We start from the raw sequence: 20,241 nt of genomic DNA on the forward strand, positions 1-20,241 counted from the left end.
TATCGTTAAGAAACGGAACGCGCTGGGTTTGTTAGGGTTATGGCTAGGGCACGGCCTCAGGGTATGAATAACAGCAGATTCCTGCCAGCCCACAGCCTGGAACAACACACATCCAAACACCCTGGAATCCCAGGACAAGAAAAGTTATCCCATGAGAGGGGTAAAAAAAAAATTTCTAAATCAGAAATATGTTATGGAGAAGAGATATCAAAAGCCTGTGAATAATTAAAAAAACAAACAAACAAAAAAAAAACACAACCAAAAAAACCCAAACCCAATTGCCCCAAAACAAAAGCCTGCTCTTAATTTAAAAAAGATATGTATGTATATGAGAAAGATCAGTCCAGATGGAAGAAAAGGGAAGGCAAATAAAGGTGTCCTGACAGATACTCCCACTGGAGAATAGTCTCCAGCATACCTGATGGCTGAAGCTGAGTGGTGTGAGGGTGGGTTCTGGCTTGCCAGAGCAGAGTGCACACCACATCCAGGCCATGACCAGCTTTCTGAACGACACCTGCCAATATAAACTAGATTTATGTTCAGGCTCAAGCATTAAATCAGGTCTTTCCAGAACCAGAGCTACTCTAAACAAATAAAATCTGTGAAGATGCTCAGAGGCTCTGTAAAAGTTTATTAAGTCATGGAGACAGGAATACTCAGTAATTGGAGATGGTCTGGGATACTTAGAATACAGAATAAACTATTTTTTTCCTCCTTTTTTTTTTTTTAATATATGAAAGTAGTTCAAACTGAACAAGCATTCCTGTTTCAATACTAATATATTTCTTTTCAATCCTAGGAATCCCTCCATCTCTTGGCCATATATTTTGTAAAGAACATTATTTCAAAAATGATGATGTGAAAGTTGCATTCAGGTGCATTCCACATAGTTACAGATGTAATATAATATAATGCAGAAGTAAAATACACTGAGTTAGGATAAAAAAACAAAAAAGTTCTTTTTTTCAAAGTAGTCTTGAATTTATTTATGAAAAGAAAACAAGTCCATAGAACTTAGGGAATGGGATTTAACTACCTGGGATGGGACATCCTATTTTTCAAGCAATAATCAGCAAATGCCCTGAGCGGATGGCTACTGTCTTCCTTTACAGGCACAGAGATCTTGGTGTTAACTGGCTTTCTGTGTTTATCAATACAAACCACTACACTGAAAAGGAAAATAAAGCAACCCACTGCCTCATCTGAGTGTTTTCCACATATTCCTATTGTTGGAGACCTCTCTTCTGCCACATGATGTTTCTTACAGCGCTTTAGGCAAAGTGTTATGATCTGAAATACCTGTCAGTCCTCAGTCTTACTACTTGCCAAAGGGCTGTTGGTCTACGTTTGCCAGATTTTGTCCCAGCCTTCCAGATATTGAAAGACTACGCTTCAAAATGATCTTAGGAAGGAAGTCTGAAATCTATTTCAAGTTGGAAGATCGTGGAGGATTTAGCAGTAACCATATTACTGCACCTGACATAACAGATACAGACAGAACAATGCCCTTCCAATTTGGGAACCTTTCAATCATCAGTTATACTTAAAAACATATCTCAAGAAAGGTATTTCTTAAGAAATATAAACTTGACAAGAAGCAGAATGGGAAACTTGAAAATGTTATACCTACTGTCAAAATTATTTCCTAGTTCTTAAACCTAATAACCTACATTTCTGTGTGTTTCATCTCAGGACAGCATATTAAAACTACCCAATTTAGTGCTCCTTCTGTCCCCAGCTGTTTACAAAGTTAATGCACTGAACAACATTTGCCCTTCCATCTTGATGAGACAGAAATTGCCCCTTCTCCTGTTTTCATTCTCAGTCCTAAATAGATTCTGCACAGACTAATGAATTCAAGGCAGGGGTTGGAAACAGGATGATCCCCGTTTTTATACAGGCATGGATTATAGCTTACTGTCCCATTATTAAACAAACCTAAAATCTCATAGCAAGGAATCTTATGACTTGTGCAATGTCACAGATGCAAGTATATGTCTTAGTAAAGCAACCTCTGCTTTTAATATTTCAGACACCATCTATAGCACAAAAGACAACTCAAGTCTGGTCAAACTGCTATTTCCCTCACCTTCCATGAGCTTTAGACGTCAGCTGCATCACAGCATGGAATATGTAATGTAGTTCTTTTCATCACATCTCTTTCTTTACTATCTGCAATTTAACTCAGTTCTGAAGAATCTTCCATAAACACAGTCAAACAGAAGAAAATAGTGCAGTGACATTTGGGATGCCAGTAGCTTTCTTTAGCTTGGAAGGTAATGAGACATCATCACTTCATACCAAACCCTACTGTGTTTTAGGTTCTCAGGCTTCCCACCATGACAAAACTGTACCATTTCACTTAAATTTCTCTTCTCCTGAAGCAAAAAGCCATCATTATGAACAAATGTTATCAACTTCATCAGATACTGGTAACTATTAAGCTGTGCCTACTAAAAACACCCAAACATACGCATGTTCCACAAATGAAGATACAGGAGGAACTTGAAAGGTTCTCAAGGATTTTCAAGAACATACATTTGTCTTTAGTACCTTTAAACATCTCTTTAAGGTTGGACCAGCATTAGAAAAGTGAATCAAGAACATATGTTAAATGCACAATATAATACAAACATTTATATATTACTCTGAAAGCTACCCAGAAAACTAAAGTTTGAATTCATCTGCAAACATATTTTACTACAACTACTCAGTATCTTACAATCAAATACAACCTTTAGTTAAAATATTTGTTCTTTAAATGATGTTAATAACACAATTCTAAGCTTGTTATAAAGTGGTAGAAAAACATAACCTCATATTGTTTACAATATATATTTCAATTTAAGTAGCTTTTTAAACACATTATTGCAGAAACGTAGAAGATATAGAATTAAAGTCTGTCTTAATGCTGTGTGTGTTTTGACATTAATTAGGTGAAATTAATGCTCCTTTAAATTTCACAGAAATGGTGTTTCCATGAGCAAACAGATATATCTGGAAGTACTCTCAGTTAAAACATACTGCCAGCAAAAACATGCACAGACAGTTACATTATGGAAAAGAATATGAAAAACAGTATTTCCACTTGCTAGCAAAAATTGGTTGTTTTTAGAATTTACAGAGAAGTTACCATCAGAATCACTTTTTGAAAAGCACAAAAGCAGCTGAAGTGTCTGATCTTTGTTCTTTTTACTACAGATTTGTTTATACACTCTCCAATTTATTGTTTAATAAACATCACTTTTAAATTGTTAGAACCTAAAAAACAAATGAAAGACTTTTACTTCACATATCCTCCGAGCTCATCATTCTCTTCTTTCATGCAGCAACCGTGCAGACTGAAAATGCTCTCAAGAAATCTTGTGTAAGCTACAGATTGTTTCTCCATCTGAAGCTGGGTGATGCATCATGTACTGTTAAGATAAAGAGTCCAAATTAGTCATAAGCTAACACTTAGATGCTACATATAAGCAATAGACTATCTCAATCTGCAAATTCTGCATGTCTTTATATGGCATTTTGAAGAAGATCACCAGGTTGGCTATTAAAATGCTTTCCTGCAGGCCAGTGCTGAATTTTAGTGGAAACTGATAAACTCTGTTTCACAATGTAAGTCCTAGTGATATTTAAAAAAAAAAAAAAAGCTTAATAATCCTGCAGTTATTTAATGTTCAGGATACTAAAATTGCTAGACAGTAATAAATTTGAAGTAGAGGAACACTTGTTGCATTTTGTGACATTTATGAACTTGAGAAGTGTGCTGCTAAATTTATAGCAGTTTTATCTCTTCAACTGTTTTTTAAGAACTTGAAACAATGACAATTTTCCAAATATGGCAGAGTTTACATGTATGTGTCGTGCAATGCTCCTGTATGCAAGGCATTGTTTTTCTGTCCAAAGTGAGAAAAACAAATAAGTAAAAGCCATTATCACTCCTAATTGGAGCTATAAAAATTATGTACCCATATACACTGCAATCCCTAGGATGAAGTGGTAAATTAACAACAGTGGCAGGAAGCGTATGGCCATAATCTGCATGGAGCAGCTCTCCAGTAACAGTGGAATATGCCTGTCTTATTCATTACCAACACCAACAACACGTTTATTTGAGATAATATTTTGTGAAAATTAGGAGCTGTAGCCATGCTGCTGTTTGCCTATCTTCCATCACAATGGCAAAATCTGAAATACTGTAAATCAGACTACATGTGAATATGCAAGCATTTGTATGCTACTCATTAAGAACCAATCAATTTTCCTTAACAGATGTGCTTAATTTGAACTGAAAGATCAGCAATGGTTACATGATGTTAAGTGTGTATCACAGGTGCAGGTCTAAGCTCGTACTGAAAAAGTTAGCAGCTATTTTCTAGGCTGTAGAGGTCAGCGCATAGATGCCTCAAGTTTTCTGATGAGATGGCTTTCTTCCTTGTCTGTGAGCACGAAATGAGGATCAAAACCCAAAAACCAAACCAAATCTAAGACCTTTAAAAAGCACTTCTTGTGCTCCTCAGAAAGCAAGAGAAGGCAGCAAAATCATGTAAAAGAATCATAAAAATTATTCTAATCAGTTATCTTCTAGTTACTACAGCTTTCTAATGTCTTCAAGCAGAAGCTACTTTGTGAACAGGTATCTGACTGAAGCTCCTTATCTACTGTATCTTCAACCTTCAGAGGTAAGTACCTTTGTGAGGAAAATGGTGTCCACTAAACACGGAATGTTGTTCTGAACAAAACCGGCTTAAAAGATGGAAGTAACTTTGAGAAATTAATTCCTCAACATTTATGATACATACACACAGCCTACTGTATGAAAGGCTGCAATTCTACCGCTGAAGAGAAAGTTAATTTACCCACTACTTTATCTAAACATAAAATGCTGTTGCTTGAGCTACTCCAGCAGTAAAAGGGAAGAGATAATTTCAGTCAACAGCATCGGATACCCTGGAGGAACTCTGTGTAGCCAGGTTGGAGAAACGTGCAGGTTTGTGCTCAGTAAGCTGCATCAACAACCAAGAACTGAAATCAGATTTAAAAGTTGGTGCAGTGCCAGTCAGTGAGCTTACAGGGCATTCTGAATGAAGTACGCATGAAGATAGTATATTTGAACTTTAATAAAAACAACTGTGTTTGCATGATTCTAGTCCTTTTTCTTGGAACGAATATCATATCATAATAATAACAAAAATTCGTTCTCAGCTTTTCAATCAGTACTGAGCCTACCAGATGATTAATTATTAAAATAAACAGGACGATGGAAAAAAGGCACCATGGAAAAAAAGGCACCAACTTCACATTGTCATCATTTACCAATGTAAGCAATTTTGAACAGATAAAATTGTTCATGTAATTGCTTACTTGTGGATGTGTACTTATGTAATGTACAGTGTGTGTGAGTGTACTTATGTAATGTACAGAAACAAATATTTTCCTCAGCTCATAGATGAAAGCGCTTCCAATTGCTCCTGCCATTACTGAAATAAAATACTTCATTTTGTTCACTAATGTAAAGGCAACAGTGTAGAAATAATAAATTAAATATAGTTGCTCTGCTTAAGTTAATCAGAATGTTAATCAGAAAAAAGTAACTCTACCCGATTTTAACCACCCCCAGAGCACACATACACAACATGTACAGTGCACAAAATGAAGGGACCCCAAGGATCATGAAGATCTAACTCTCCCGCATCAGGCAGGGCCACCAACTTCCACATTCAATACCAGACCAGGCTGCCCAGGGTCCCATCCAATCTGGCCTTGAACACCTCCAGGGACAGGCATCCACAACCTCTCTGGGCAGCCTGTTCCAGCACCTCACCACTCTTCCTGTGAAGAACTTCCCCCTGACATCCAACCTAAATCTTCCTTCAACTTAAAACCATTTCCCCTTGTCCTGCTGTTATCTACCCTTTCAAAGAGTTGATTCCCCTCCTGTTTTTAGAGACCCTTTAGGTATTGAAAGGCTGCAGTGAGTTCACCCTGCAGCCTTCTCTTCTCCAGGCTGAACAAGCCCAGCTCCCTCAGCCTGTCTTCATATGGGAGGTGCTCCTGTCCCCTGATCATCTACACAGAAAATCAAAATGGAAATGACTACCTTTACATCCCACCATCCCCAACTTACACACTTTTCCTTCCTTCTCCAACTTCTTCAAGTGGACTATGAGGTTGTTTTCTGCTGCTAGAAGTAAATTTTCAGGAATGTCCTAATGGGAACACAAACATATGGTTTGTATTAATTTAAGCATCTCCCAAATATATATTTAGTACATTGATATTGTTTATTAATATAGCTTTTCCTCTTCTCATTACTGTCTTGCGCATTTAGCTATACAGTGATTAAAACCTGAAATGACTAAATTAACTTCAAACCATTTAAACTGCAGACTATACCACATTTCTGATTACTGTGCCCACTTTTTGCATCACACACTTTCATAATTCAAGCTTTGGCCAACTCTAAGACTGCGTTCTTCTGAGCTTGGTCTACACTGGGTTGTCAATATAGCTAAGCGTTTTTCCACAGGTTTTGATGACAAAAATCAAAGATGCATTTCTCCACAGATACTGATTACTTATTTTTTTGACAATATTTGCATGGATTTTAATATTCTTTAACAACTAGCATCCATAAATGTGTAAGCAATTTAAAAATACAACTTCAGGAGGACAAAGTATCTTAAAATTTCACACTGATAAAGTATAATATTATAACCAATGATAATAATATTTTTCAAAATCCCCTTCTGCTGCATTATCTTCATATATATAAAGCTTTCTTATAGAAAATTAAAAAAATTCTTCTCCAAGATCTGAAGTAAGGAAGAAACTCCCTAGAAAATTGGCTCAATAAATTGTGAATCTCTAAGACGCTTTGAGAAAAATACACTTTTTGTTTTAAAGCTTTAGTAGTACTGGAAAAAAACTCTTATAACACAGTCACAGGAAAAATGGTTTGTGATTTACAGAAGCATAAAGATGGCTCCACACTTACAAAGTGCAAGAAGTAAATAGCCACAGATAATAGTACATCAGCAATGGAAAATGTTCTGTGTGACTTGCATTTTCTTCTTTGGAAACTGGGGCTTAGTAGAACCATGAAAAAAATACTTGTGAAGCTGTGACAGACCTCTTCACATACTACAGCCATTGACAATTATGATATCTTCCTCTGAAGCTAAAGTTGCATCTCTTTAATGTTTGCATCTCTTTCTATTTGCTAAATGCAATAACTCCCACTTCACATGCACAAATTACTGAGGTTACATGAGGAATGAAGTAGGGATGCTTGTCTAATGACACACATGAGCTACCTGACTTCTGAGTGCAATACCTATCTCTGCAAAACTGCAGACCGATGAATGAAGACAGGTCAACAATTAACAGTAATCCCACACTTCGCACTTACAACCAAGCACTACAGCTGTATTTCAGCTTGGTCCTATGAAACCAAGCTTAAGGCTATATAGTGGAATAAGAAATTTGCAAGGATCATCTGAGCTCCAATCCAATCCAATGCAGTGCTTAAACAATGCTATTTAAAATACACATTTTGAACAGGCAAAAATCTTTCAATCTTTTTTTTTTTTTTTCCTTCTTTTTTTAAAGCCACCATGATCTTCAATCAAACATTTAGGCTGCTATGTACAATTTTAGGAACATACTCTCAATTTTCTTTAGTTAAAGCTAAAAGACTTCCATCAGTAATTACCTTGTACACTATCTTTACAAGCTCTGAAGATGTATATGATTTTCCAGCATTCTTCTGGAAAACATTCAGAATTTGCTCTTCACGTGCATTTCGGTGAGAAATGTATCCTTGAATTCTAGCATTTGCATCACGGACGACTGGGCCATGACCTAAATTGAAACACACGCACCAGAGTGCTGTTACTTACATTTGGATTTAAGTATGCTACAGAATAACTGACTCATTCTTATATAAACTTTGGTAGGCTTCAAGAACTGTATGAGAGGAACAGCACCTGTATGTATCACTCTGAGCATCCCTGGTGCAAAACTACAAGATGCTCTTCACGTTTCGCATGTTTTTTTTTCTTATAAAGGGATTGAAATTAAGTTTGAGTGCCTTCATCATAGTCTGCACTTCAATAGGATTTAGATGGAAGAGGAGAATCACAGAATCACAGAATCACCCGGGTTGGAAGGGACCTCAAGGATCATGTAGTTCCAACCCCCCTGCCTAGCAGGGCCACCAAACATACACATTCAGATCAGGTTGCCCAGGACCCCGTCCAACCTGGCCTTGAACACGTCCAAGGACGGGGCATCCACAACCTCCCTGGGCAGCCCGTTCCAGGGCCTAACCACTCTCCTTGTAAAGAAGAATTGTAAAGAGAATTAGGAGATCTCAGAAGTCTGAATGTGCAAACGGAATGCTTTTGGTAAGATAAAAAAAAAACACCCTACTTGATACTGCTTAATGCAAGAAAAAAGAGTTCGCTACTGAACAGATTTGAAAGATGAGAGATTATTATATTACATCTGCTTGTCTCACCCTCCACAAAGGATATTGGTATTGATTTAAATTGAAACTGGTCTCTATAAAGTAATGATTGAGGCAAAGACTCAAGTATTGTACTACCATTCCTGTAACAAACACCAGCAAACACAGAGGTGAAGTAAGTTAAGCTGCAAGAGATACATTTTCCATGACATATCTTCAGAACTCACTCATACACAGTGCTGCGTTAATATCTGTAACGTGCTTCTTATAACAAGGTTTCTTATATCTTTACTTGCATGCATCATCTAAAGTAGCAGCATCAGCTTCTGGTTCTGCCAGTTTAAACTCTCTTATTTTTTAAATAAAATATAACTTTTCTTTAGAACTAAAATTATCTTTCCTTTAAGTTTTAAAAGTTTAAGTTTAAAAGTTACTGGTTACCATCCCAATCAGTTTTCTTTGATGCTCTTGGGCTGTTTCTGAAAAATCATCATATTCTCGTAGTTCTTTGTTGACTGACCAAGTAAGTTTTTAGCTTTCAGGTAGTTTAAATTATGGCTTATTTCACCTGAAAACAGGCACCTTATAGAAAAAGAGCAAATAATTTTTCATAATCTGAATACCTGTGAAATAAAAAAAAAAGCGTCAAAGAAATCTATGCTTTATCACGAGTCAAAAGTTTCTTAACTTGTACACTCACTTCAACAGACTTCAAGTAAAAAATTATCAATAAAAGATATCATAGAATCATAGAATGGCCTGGGTTGAAAAGGACCACAATGATCATTTAGTTTCAACCCCCTGTTATGTACAGGGTCACCAACCAGCAGACCAGGCTGCGCAGATCCACATCCAGCCTGGCCTTGAATGCCTCCAGGGATGGGGCATCCACAGCCTCCTTGGGCAACCTGTTCCAGTGCGTCACCACCCTCTGTGTGAAAAACTTCCTCCTAATATCTAACCTAAACCTCCCCTGTCTCAGTTTAAAACCATTCTCCCTTGTCCTCCCTATCACTATCCACCCTCGCAAACAGCTGTTCCGTTCCTCCTCCAAACATATCAAGTACTGGAAAGCCACAATGAGGCCTCCCTGGAGCCTTCTTTTCTCCAAGCTAAACAAACCCAGTTCCCTCAACCTTTCCTCACAGCAGAGGTGCTCCATGTTAAGGCCAATATAAAAATGTACTGTCACACATGCACTTATTTTTCATGATTTTAATTATATTTCATCTGAATTTATTTTTCCTTACAAAAGGAGCTATAAATATAACAGTAGCCCTTGTAAACATGTTGTCATTCATTAAAAAAAATTCAATTTAGAAAACCACTAAAATATACAGAGCAAGGACCATAATGTCAACTGTCCACTTACATTCTCAAAAAGACAGCAGGCACAATAAAGTACTCAAGCACTTTAAGTACTTGAGTACTAAATGTCATAAAGCTTGGAACTGAATTTAGGTGTGGATCTTTCACACCTGCAATTTTCAGGGATAGCAACATAATTAACCTCACAAAAAAATTAACATCTACATAAATTTCAAGTATTTCTGAGTATTTGAAGAAGATATCTTAAAATATAACTATCTTTTAAAAAATAACTTAGACATTATGTCAGACAGCTTCATATTTAAGACCTCTGTATATCCCAGGTGATCACACATTTATTCTTATAGCATCCTGTAAAGTAATATAGGTTCTCTTGTTTCATCCATGAGAAACGGAAGCAAGAAAGATAAAACTAAAAGAAAAGAATTGGCTCCTGAAGTCTTGCACAGATTTCTAACTACTGTGCCATTTCTTCTATGCCAAGTAGCAATGTTTATTATTACAGGATAGGGCGCCCTCTGCTGGCCAAAGGGCCTTTTCTGTTCCCAAGGATTCTCACTAACCACAAGCAGCAAAATACTGCAATGAGAACTTTGCCCGAAGTCATTCCAGTGTGACAGTAAAACAAACTATCTTCTGCTACGGTTTTTACTATAGTACATAGCAATAACATAAACAATTATTTTGGCTAGGCAATAACTATCTTTTACACTATTGCACATCCATTTTATGATGTGCGGATAAAGAAACAAAGTAATAAAACATATCAACACCTAGCTACCCATCAGTGAAAATGAGTAATATCCTACTGTCTTCCTAATTGCAAGCAGAGCATGAGCACATGCACAGCAGCGTTGCAAACGGTTACGGATAAGTGGGACAAACGTTCAACCTTGGTGAATGTGTAATCTAGATAAATAATGGTGAAGGAGAGAGTGAGACACAGCAGATAGAAGTAATAAACCAAACACAAATTGGCATATGTGGGGTTTTTGGAAGACAGAAATTCAATTAAAGGAACAGATTGTGCTTTGCAGGTTTTAAGAAAAAAAAGAAGTAGAACATTTCATTGATCAATAGACTGAGATTCAGAACCTCAAGTATTCTTAGTTTTACCACTAGTTTAGTCAATTACTACAAGTACTATTTATGTTTGCGTCAGCCTCCACATCCATGGAATACATAGAATCATATTTTTCTTAAATTGCACTTTAAAAAAAAATAGATCTAAGCAGTTTATGATTTTAGATCTTAAATATCTACTATATCTGTATTAAAAAAGAACACAAAAGAGATTTGGCTATGCAGGCTAAACATAGTTAATGGACATAGACAGAAATGAGAGTGTAGAAAGTCCCTCCAACTAGCTGAAAAAGATGAAACAGAAAAGGCCAGAGAAATTCCTGAGATGTAACTGAGGAAGAAAGTGAGGAGGTTAAACCCATTCTTCTCAAATAGAAATAAACACGTAGTTTATACAAAAAATAAACACATCTTCCCCAAACCTTGGGAATAGGAGGGAAAAAATGAAAAGCAGAGTTTTAGACTGAATCAATCAGCAATTTATTTTTAGAGCATAATGTTTGGATTTGTTGGATCCTGTTCCTATTAAGCTAAGTCATTAACTAACATAACCATTTGACAGTTCTGCAGCCTTCCAAGATGAATTTGTGATTAAACTGTTGCAAAGAACACACTTCTCTCTAAAAACACACTGCATAGTGACTGAGTACATGGGCTGCAGAGGACCAAAAGAACTATTTTATTCTTCTAGGGTAACACTGGTGATAGATTGGTTAATGAAATAAAAGCTAACTTCTTATATGATTGCAGCAGTCAACAATCCTGGCTTCTGTATGCTTTTAATGCAGAAAGAACAAGAATCACCCTCAAAGGAAGAAATCACAGGAAAGAAAACTATTTGTCACGGAGAGATTTTTTAAGTGTCACAGATGTCCAAGCCATTAACTCAGTTTAGCACCAGGCATACATTCAATATTGAACATGAATTGTTACATTAATAACGATCTTTGACTGTATGAGTTGATACAGTAAAAAAAAATTATATATATATTTTAAAAATATATAAATAATCAAAACAGAACCACTAACCTGGATATATTAAATCTGGTTTCATTTGTAATAACATTTTCAAACTTTTCATGTAATCATACAGGTCTTCAATTACTGTTGTTCCTTCCCCTAAAATACAGTCACCAGAAAATATAGCATTTTCCTCTTCTAGATGTAAAGACATATGATCATCAGTGTGCCCGGGTGTATATAAAACTCTGTTTAAAGAAAAACAACAAAAAAGTTTAAGACTTACATTCAGCAGTCATACAGAACTACCTTCATTTTCAGATGCCTAAAACAACAGTGATAAAATCATACCTTTCCAAAGGAACCTACAGGAAGAATCACAAAAGGGAATTTCTGAATTGTCAGTGTAAACACAATGTTATTTTGTTTAATCTCAGTCCATTCTCTTATACCAAACAGAAAACACAGATGGCCATCTATAATGTTCTTTGTCTTAGTCACATCACAGAGGCAGTGCATTAGTGCAGCTAGTTAGTCATGTAAAACTTCTGTTGTAGAGGGTTTCACTGTGATAGTTTAAGAAAGAAAAAAACAATGACAATTTGTTCTCAGATTGAAAAGTTCCTGACATCCACATTGCACCTGGCAAAAAAAAGGCAAAAAAAGTTGCTGATTCTCTGAGAAATTCCTTGTACATTAACAGACATAACACAAATAACATTCTGCATTCCCGTGTTTAGTTTACCCTGAAGGCCCCATGACACAGTGGGCAGAACTGTAAAATACAAGGACTGGTGGTCTTTTAGCTCTTTTATGTGCAGGTCATGAAACGTCTGTAAGGTATGGATTTAAGATACCACAGCTTAGTGAAATATTGTGTTAAAATTAAAAGACACATATATAGTAATCAGAGCTGCTAAGGAGCTGCACTACAGTTTTTGAAAGGCAGAAATCCTCTGACTCAAGCTCAGACCAGCATCAGTGCTTTAATTCAACAGAATCTACTTGTCAATGGGATGCACAGAGCTGGTGCCAAACATAGCATATAACCTAATGCTAAACAGCCCCAGACACTTCAGCAGAGGGCCAGAAGCACAGCACTGATGCAACGGCTCTCAATTCTGGAATACCAAGTGCTGTGGAAAGCAGGTGAGTCATAACCCTGCTGAGGCAACAGAAAATCAGGTGAAAGGCTTTCCTAATGGAGCTTTACCAGGAAGTTTCAATACTAATATGCAAAAAAACAAACATGAATGAAACTAACACGGATTGGCGCCCTCCTTGAAAAATTTGAAGTTGCTAACCAGAAATGAAACGTGCTGACATTGTTGCTTTAGAACCACCAGGGAGGGCATCTATGAGTATCCTCAGCTAGTAGAGATTACATGCTCTTAACCAAGTATAAAGGTTGGTTGCATAACTGCATACTTCAAAACGTACCACCTTCAGATTTGTTTGGAATCAAATTAGAATTTAACAATTTAATGCTAAATGCTTAATGTTGCAATGTTTCCTTTAGAAGCATTTTATTATGTTCACAGAGATCATCATAAACATCACCAAAGTATCAATTTCACATCATAACTATGTATCTAAGAGTAAAGACAAGTTACATAAAATCCTGTGTGGTTTCTCCCTCAGGAAATATTTCTCAAGGAAAGCATTTCTCTGGTGAGGCCAAAGACTAAAGGCTGATTCCTCATAAGAACAACTTTTTTGCATAAACACACCCTGCTGAGTCATGACAGGAAGTCTACTTGAGTAAATGTTGGCAGGGTCAGACATTGGATTGTATGGATTACATATATGCACCAGATTTCTGAAGAAACAAATGATCAAACAAAGCTGCAGAAATCGCTGCTTACCTGAGTGTGGCTCCCTCTGTCTGTATCACATCCCCATCTTTAAGATATAAATATTTATATCCTCCATCTCCTATTATTTCTTCACAGTGAGGGACACGAGGAAGCTTACAGATACGATATTCAGAGTCTATTTAAAGAAAGCAAAGAAAATAATGATTCATATTTTGTCACTGACAAAGCTAATACTACAGAATTACTTATGCTTTTTGTAGATGTACTATAAATTATTACACTGCCTGATAGCAAATCTTCAGGTAAACAATGGTAACCAGTAATTTTATGCTTATAAAATAACTTTCTTCGAGAGCCAGAAATACTGAGTAGTGAAGGCTCTGAATTTTATATACCATACTCTGTACCAGCAGCAATTTTGAAGAGTAAAAAGCAAGAGTGAATTAATACATAACTATGTATAAGCAGAATTCCAATAATCATTACATTTTGAAAATGTTGTTCCTTACTGACTCATCAAGAGCAAAAAGATAAGTGTGTAAAATAGCATTCGAGTCCAACATTATGATTCACAGAAGCACTATGCAACATTTATCTAACACTAAATGGTTTGACATGAAACCTCCCTCAGCATCTTTCATTCTATATTGAGCATGCTTTGATCGCCTTGGCTACAGACAGCACGCAATCCCAAAATTAGGCACTTATACCCCTTGCAAGTCTTAAACTTTAAGGAGTTAATAAGATTCTCACTAAGACATCCATGCTGGTTTCAGTATTGCCAGAGCTTTTTTGAAGATATGCATCTGGCAACTCAACAAGATCTGATAAAGACTGTGACAAAGTCCACTGAAGCCAAGATGAGCTGCATTATCTACATTGCTTACTCTGTTCTATTAATAACTTCTCAGCTATCACTACAGAATATGCACTTGACATTAGAATTTATCATAAATAACATCCCTACCTTCTTCTCATGATTTGAGGCCTAAAAGTTTGCCATGGTCTACAATATGAAGTCTCAATGTTATGCATGCTCTTTTTTAAAAAAAAAAAAAAAAAAAAAAAAGATTATTTATTGCTTTTTACACAAGTAAAAATAACAGTCAGTTTGTCACGACTGTCAATGCAGAATGGAAAAAGCGCTGTGTTATTCTCATGTCTTTTGATAACGTGCAAATTGCTCATTATTCACTTGCAAGAAAAATTCTCTGTGAAGTTACACGCAGGTATTGAAGAAAAATACAGTACTGTAATTATGAAATTCAGACTATTCACTGTTTCACTCTACACATTATAGTGGTACAGTGAAGTTGCATGTGGATTATGTGGAGATTGCAAAAGATTATTCCAATTGTTGTACAAAGAATCAGTCGTTTTAAGTTACTTCTTGCCACATATCTTGCAACAAGAACTGAAAGTTGTGGCCTACCATTCAGGATGTTTGTGCAGATGTCAGGTATTCCACCGGTATGATCACGATGCCAGTGTGTCACCAAGATCTCTTGAATTGAGATGTTGAACTCGGACAGGGCCTGCTTCAAGCAGCCAATATACTCAGGAATAGCTGGCTCGCCTGTGTCAATGAGGATTCTTCTACACATGGACAAAGAAAAAAAAAAAGAAAACAAACAACCAGAGTTTAGAGCCCTTGTGTGAGTTAAACAATGTCTAAAAATAAAGGAAAAAAAGCAACCACAGCACTGCAGTTACTGAGGCAACAGTAGCTATCCCCAGCTAAACTTCACTACTGCTTCAGCTTTTTAGTCATTAGAAGCAACACAGTTTTCAACCCTCAGTCCTTACACACGATCACAGTTTACTTCCACCACCGACACAGCACGGCCTCGGCTCCACCACCCTTCTCATGGGCTGCACCACAGCTCGGGCAGTCCGACCCGGGCTATTACACATTCACACCGCCCAGCCCCGCGCTGCGTCGAGCCCCGCCGCCGGGCCGCTACCTGAGCCCGGTGCCCACCAGATAGGTGTTGGTGCCCTGCAGAGTCATAGGCCCAGGGTTGCAGCCCAGCACCCGCACCACGCGCGACGAGAGCCGCTCGATACGCGGCAGCAGCGACGCCATCTCCGCCGCTCGGCCTTCCCGCCGCCACCGGACAGCCCGCGGGAAGGCGGAAGCGGCCCTCCGCCTCGCACCGCCCCCCGGTCCCGCTCCTCCCCCTGAGGGCCCTTGTGCGCTGCGGGGCGGCGCCGCCATACTCCGAAGGAGCATCCATGTGGGCCTGCGGCGGTCGCCTTTCTGCTGGCGTTCTTAGAGACGTTGCAGCAGGCAGTCTCCCTCCTTAAAGAGCCTGCAAAAGGAGGAAAAATGCGATTATTTGAAATTAAAGCAGGCAGTACCACGTTGTAGGCAACTTCAGCGGTATTGCAGTCTCAAAGTCTGCATTAGTCTCATTGTTTATACATATAAAGGATCCTATGTATTACATACAGCCTAAGAGTTGTCAGTTAACTCTTATAGTTAAACAATGTTATGAAATAAATGTAATTTTAGAAGTAGTAATAGAGATACAAGACAAAAGTGTTCTGTGGTAGCTTTTTTCTTTTTCTTTTTTTTTTTTTACTTAAAATTTTAAATGCTCATCATATGAAAATATACACAATCTGAGGCTGTCTTAGAGGGTTTGCATAGTCAGATTTGCAGGCCATATTCCCCTTTCTGAAGGGGCACATATCCCCAGATAGAGTCTTGAGAGGCATGCTTCCAGAAGGCTTGTAAGATACAAACAACACGGTGTGTCTTGGAACTGAAAAACTAAACTACAGACTTTCTCAGCAAGTGATATATGCTACATATACAAGGAAATGAGTTACTGGAGAGTTCACATGTAATAAAGGTCTACACATTTCCATCTGTGATAGACTGGTGTTCCCCACTCCTCTGCAATGTCTCTCTTCCCATTTCAAGCTCTCATTCTGCTGCAGATCCATCTGATATATTTAGCTTGCTGGGCAGTGGCGAGGCAAAGGATGTCAGCTGGCAGGGAGGCAGTTCCAAGGTAGACCTGGTTACCTGCCTGACCTTGTTCTACTTGTTGGTGTCAGTACGCAACTCACCTCTTCCAGCTGGCCTCCAAGGTTAGAGAACAAACAATGTTTTCAGCTGCCAGGTCAGACAGCAGCACTGTGTCTTTGCTTTTCAGGTGCCAACAGCATGCTTGCCTCTATGCTGTTTCAACAGTGCTAATTTAGCTGCATGTTAGTGCACTTAAAGTGCTAACCAGCCCTTCAGCAGTTCAAACAGTATGAATTATTTTCAGTCCCTCATTCAGCAAAACAATCTGTTCTGTGATGTACAAGATGCTTCCTAGCAGCATGTTGTGCAGGTCTCTGTATGCAGCAATTCAAAAAACCTACTCCTGGGCATGGACTTTAATAGCAGCTGTTAATTGCTAGGCATCAAAAAAAGCGACAGACAGCAATTGGACCACAGTGCAGATACTGGACAACCCTATGTTTAGATCTTCAAGCCAATCTCCATTATTCATTTGAATTATTCCTATCAAAACACTGTTTGCTTTCTTTTTTCTTCTTCAAACTCATGGAAGCATGATGCACTGATATCAAAAAAAGATATTTTATGTGGAAAGAAAGAGGCTTTTTTGTGTGCATGTGTGCTACTGGAATAAGGAAGACACTATATACAATATTTCAATATTTCAATATCTTCCCATATAATTTCCCAGTCTTGTTTTATAAAAGGACATGTGACTAAATCTGAACTTACTCATGAGGTACTCAATTCTGTTGACTTTGTAGCACCCATATATACCCATTTGCTGGTACATTCAACCCATTTTCATTCCCTAAGTGAAGTTCAGTTGCTCTGCCATTAAGCAAAAGTACTATCTAATCAAATGTGGGTGTTTCACTGGTTTCCTATTCCGAAAACGTAGAGATTTCTAAAATGAAGATTTACATGCCCTTGACAACAGAGTAGTAAGGCACAAATTATTTTTATGATCATAGGTTTGATATTGTAAAAACTAGGAGCTGGGGGGAACTGCAGACTTATCCTGTAAGTGGGGATACTTACTACTATGGTGTAGTAAAATCGTATGTTCTATTATTAGGTGAGAGCTTGGATTCTGTTTCGTCTGTAGATGGCAGCAGTGGGTGCCTTCGGACAATTAAGTCCAGGTTCTTTCTTTCATTGTGGTCTTCATTTCCTGCACAAGCCCACCAGCTAAAAGTTTAACGTTTCTCTTATAAAATGGGGATAATAGGCACGCATTGACAGTCTTGCTGTTATACATTTGGTACGATCACATGTGACTGCAGAGCCTCAAGATGTTCTTTGGTTCAATAAGTTGCTGCTTTACATTGTCAATACAAATTTTTCAGGGGAAATGTAAGTGCTAGTCCTAATGAGGACCTTAGTTTCTGATATTTGAAAAAAGTTGACTACTCTAAAGGTAAAATATCCAGTGTCTTGTCAACACTAATCAAAGCAGAGAGAAAATATCCTTCCTGCTCCATTTGGAAGCAAATAACAAGATGTGTACTGAATACCACAGGATTTTTGTCATAGTGTGCTTTCTTCAATGGCAAGTCTAGCTAGAAAACAAACAGGTCATCCAGCCACTAGTTTAACTCATGAGTTACATGGTTAGTAAGTCCAAGGATGAGATACGCAAACCTATCTCTCATTCTTTATTTCTCTGTGCTACAGAATTTGCGTAATTTGTTTAATAACAAAGGTCACAGCAATGGCTTTGTGCCCTGACTAATTTTAGATGCCTTCCCTCAAGGCCACAGGAGCTTAGTTACCATTTGGACAAACAACTTGCAAAGCTTTGTAGAAATTTTAAGTCCTGAGCTTGAGTTATAAGCATTTGAAAATATAGCACAGTATGTAATGTATTTATTGCTCTGCTACTAAATTATGAATATTATTATCATTCTGGTAGAACACTCACCTCAAATGATCGAAAGTTATTTCATACTTAAAAGTTCTATTAGTAACAGGCTAAAGTCGTTGAAGTTTTTCAACTTTTTTCAAGGTTTAAAAGAGGTCTGTGTTGTACTGGAGGGCACCTGCTTTTCACATCTGGCTCAGACTCATGGAGAGGGGTAGTCTTGGCAAAAACTGTCAACTGTAGGTAGTCTAATCCACAGCCAGGTTGTCACAGCCTTGTCTTGCTTGTGCAGTTGCATCCATCAAACTCCTGGTGAAGTGCAAGTTATGAAGAACCAGCAGCCCAGTGCATTCCAGTGGCTTTTATGCAAGCATAAAATAAAGTCTGGGGGATAAAAGAAAGTATGGATGAGATGCATCTCTTTTGTCTTGGCAGAGATTATGCTGGTATCAGACTTTCAATTTGCTGCAAAAACCCATGGTAGCTTAGTCACATGTAAAGGCCAAGAAACCTGGGACTTATCACTGTTCATAAATACCAGCAGGGTGGGAGTCAAGTGGATATGCCAGGCTCTTTTCAGTGGTGCCCAGTGACAAAAGGAAGGACAATGGCTACAAACCAATGGGCACAAACACAGGGTGATCCATCTGAACTTGGGAAAGAACTTTAAAGTGAGGGTGACAGAACACAGGAACAGGGCACCCAGGGAGGTTGTGGAGTCTCCTTCTCTGGAGGTATTCAAAACCTGCCTGGACATTTTCCTATGTGACCTGCGTACAGAACCTGTTTTAGCAGTGGGGTTGGTCTAGATGAACATCAGAGGTCACTTCCAACCCCCACAGTTCTGTGATTCTGGAAATATTGTCCACAAATACTATATTCTAACCAAGTGCTTGTATTAATTTCATCATTTATAGGACTGAGCAGGTATCATAGTTGCTGAGCTGCTTCTTTCTGGAAGTCACCTGGATTTTGCTGGGAGAAATATAAAACTGTTTTAAATTAATTTGTTAATGATGCTCAGAACCATAATGAAGACTTTGTTTGGCATGTATGCAGCAGCTCTATTATCTTTGAACCATCACCGAGATTTCATATAGGCAGAAATGTTTCATCTTCCAGAGGGCAGTTATGGATAATGCATTGACCCGCTGATGACTGATGGTGTTTTCTTAATGCGTTATCTCATAGAGATGAAGGAACCACGTACAGTTAAATCAGGAATTCTGCTGGACAGTTTGGGATTCAGACACTGTTCTTTAACTTTGAAAAAATCTCAGATAAACTGATGCCATTATTTAAATGGTGCCATGAAAATACTGGCGCTGCAAGAACTGCTTAGTATTCTAATCTGTAGACAGGAGGGAGCACAAGAAAGGGAAATCAGTCATCTTATATTCCCTATGAAGATATTGATTTGGTTGTGTCTCCTGTCCTTAGAGCTAGAAGAGCTACAGACTGCTCTTGCTGAGGGCTTGTATCACCCTGTGCAGCACAGAAAGGCTGAGTAGCAACACCTACTCATTGTATCCTGCAGCTCCTTTAAACGTGCTCTGGATTTTCTCAGCAGCATCAAGTTTGTGTTGAGTGCTGATAGAACAACTGGAGCAGACTCTTGCAAACATCTGCAGTTTTACCAGAGGGAAGTTTTAATAAGTTTTAATAATTTGTCACTGGATACATGCAGTGTCTTCCCATATTATTA

At 37.9% G+C, this 20,241-nt stretch overlaps 1 protein-coding gene across 1 annotated transcript; it reads right to left on the reverse strand.

Moving 5' to 3' along the window:
* Positions 1–956: 956 nt before the first annotated feature.
* LACTB2 (lactamase beta 2) lies at positions 957–15,789 on the reverse strand. Its single transcript, XM_042869955.1, has 7 exons — positions 15,621–15,789; positions 15,089–15,252; positions 13,705–13,831; positions 11,909–12,087; positions 7,712–7,860; positions 6,125–6,206; positions 957–3,416 (listed from the first exon to the last, which is right to left on the reverse strand). Exons 1-7 carry the CDS (start codon positions 15,740–15,742, stop codon positions 3,373–3,375), a joined length of 867 nt encoding a protein of 288 aa, XP_042725889.1. The 5' UTR covers positions 15,743–15,789; the 3' UTR covers positions 957–3,372.
* Between the last annotated feature and the right edge of the window lie 4,452 nt (positions 15,790–20,241).

The sequence above is a fragment of the Lagopus leucura genome, unplaced genomic scaffold, assembly GCF_019238085.1.
Source record: "Lagopus leucura isolate 7727_CA_CO unplaced genomic scaffold, USGS_WTPT01 Super-Scaffold_100002, whole genome shotgun sequence".
In the NCBI taxonomy this organism is placed as follows: domain Eukaryota; kingdom Metazoa; phylum Chordata; class Aves; order Galliformes; family Phasianidae; genus Lagopus; species Lagopus leucura.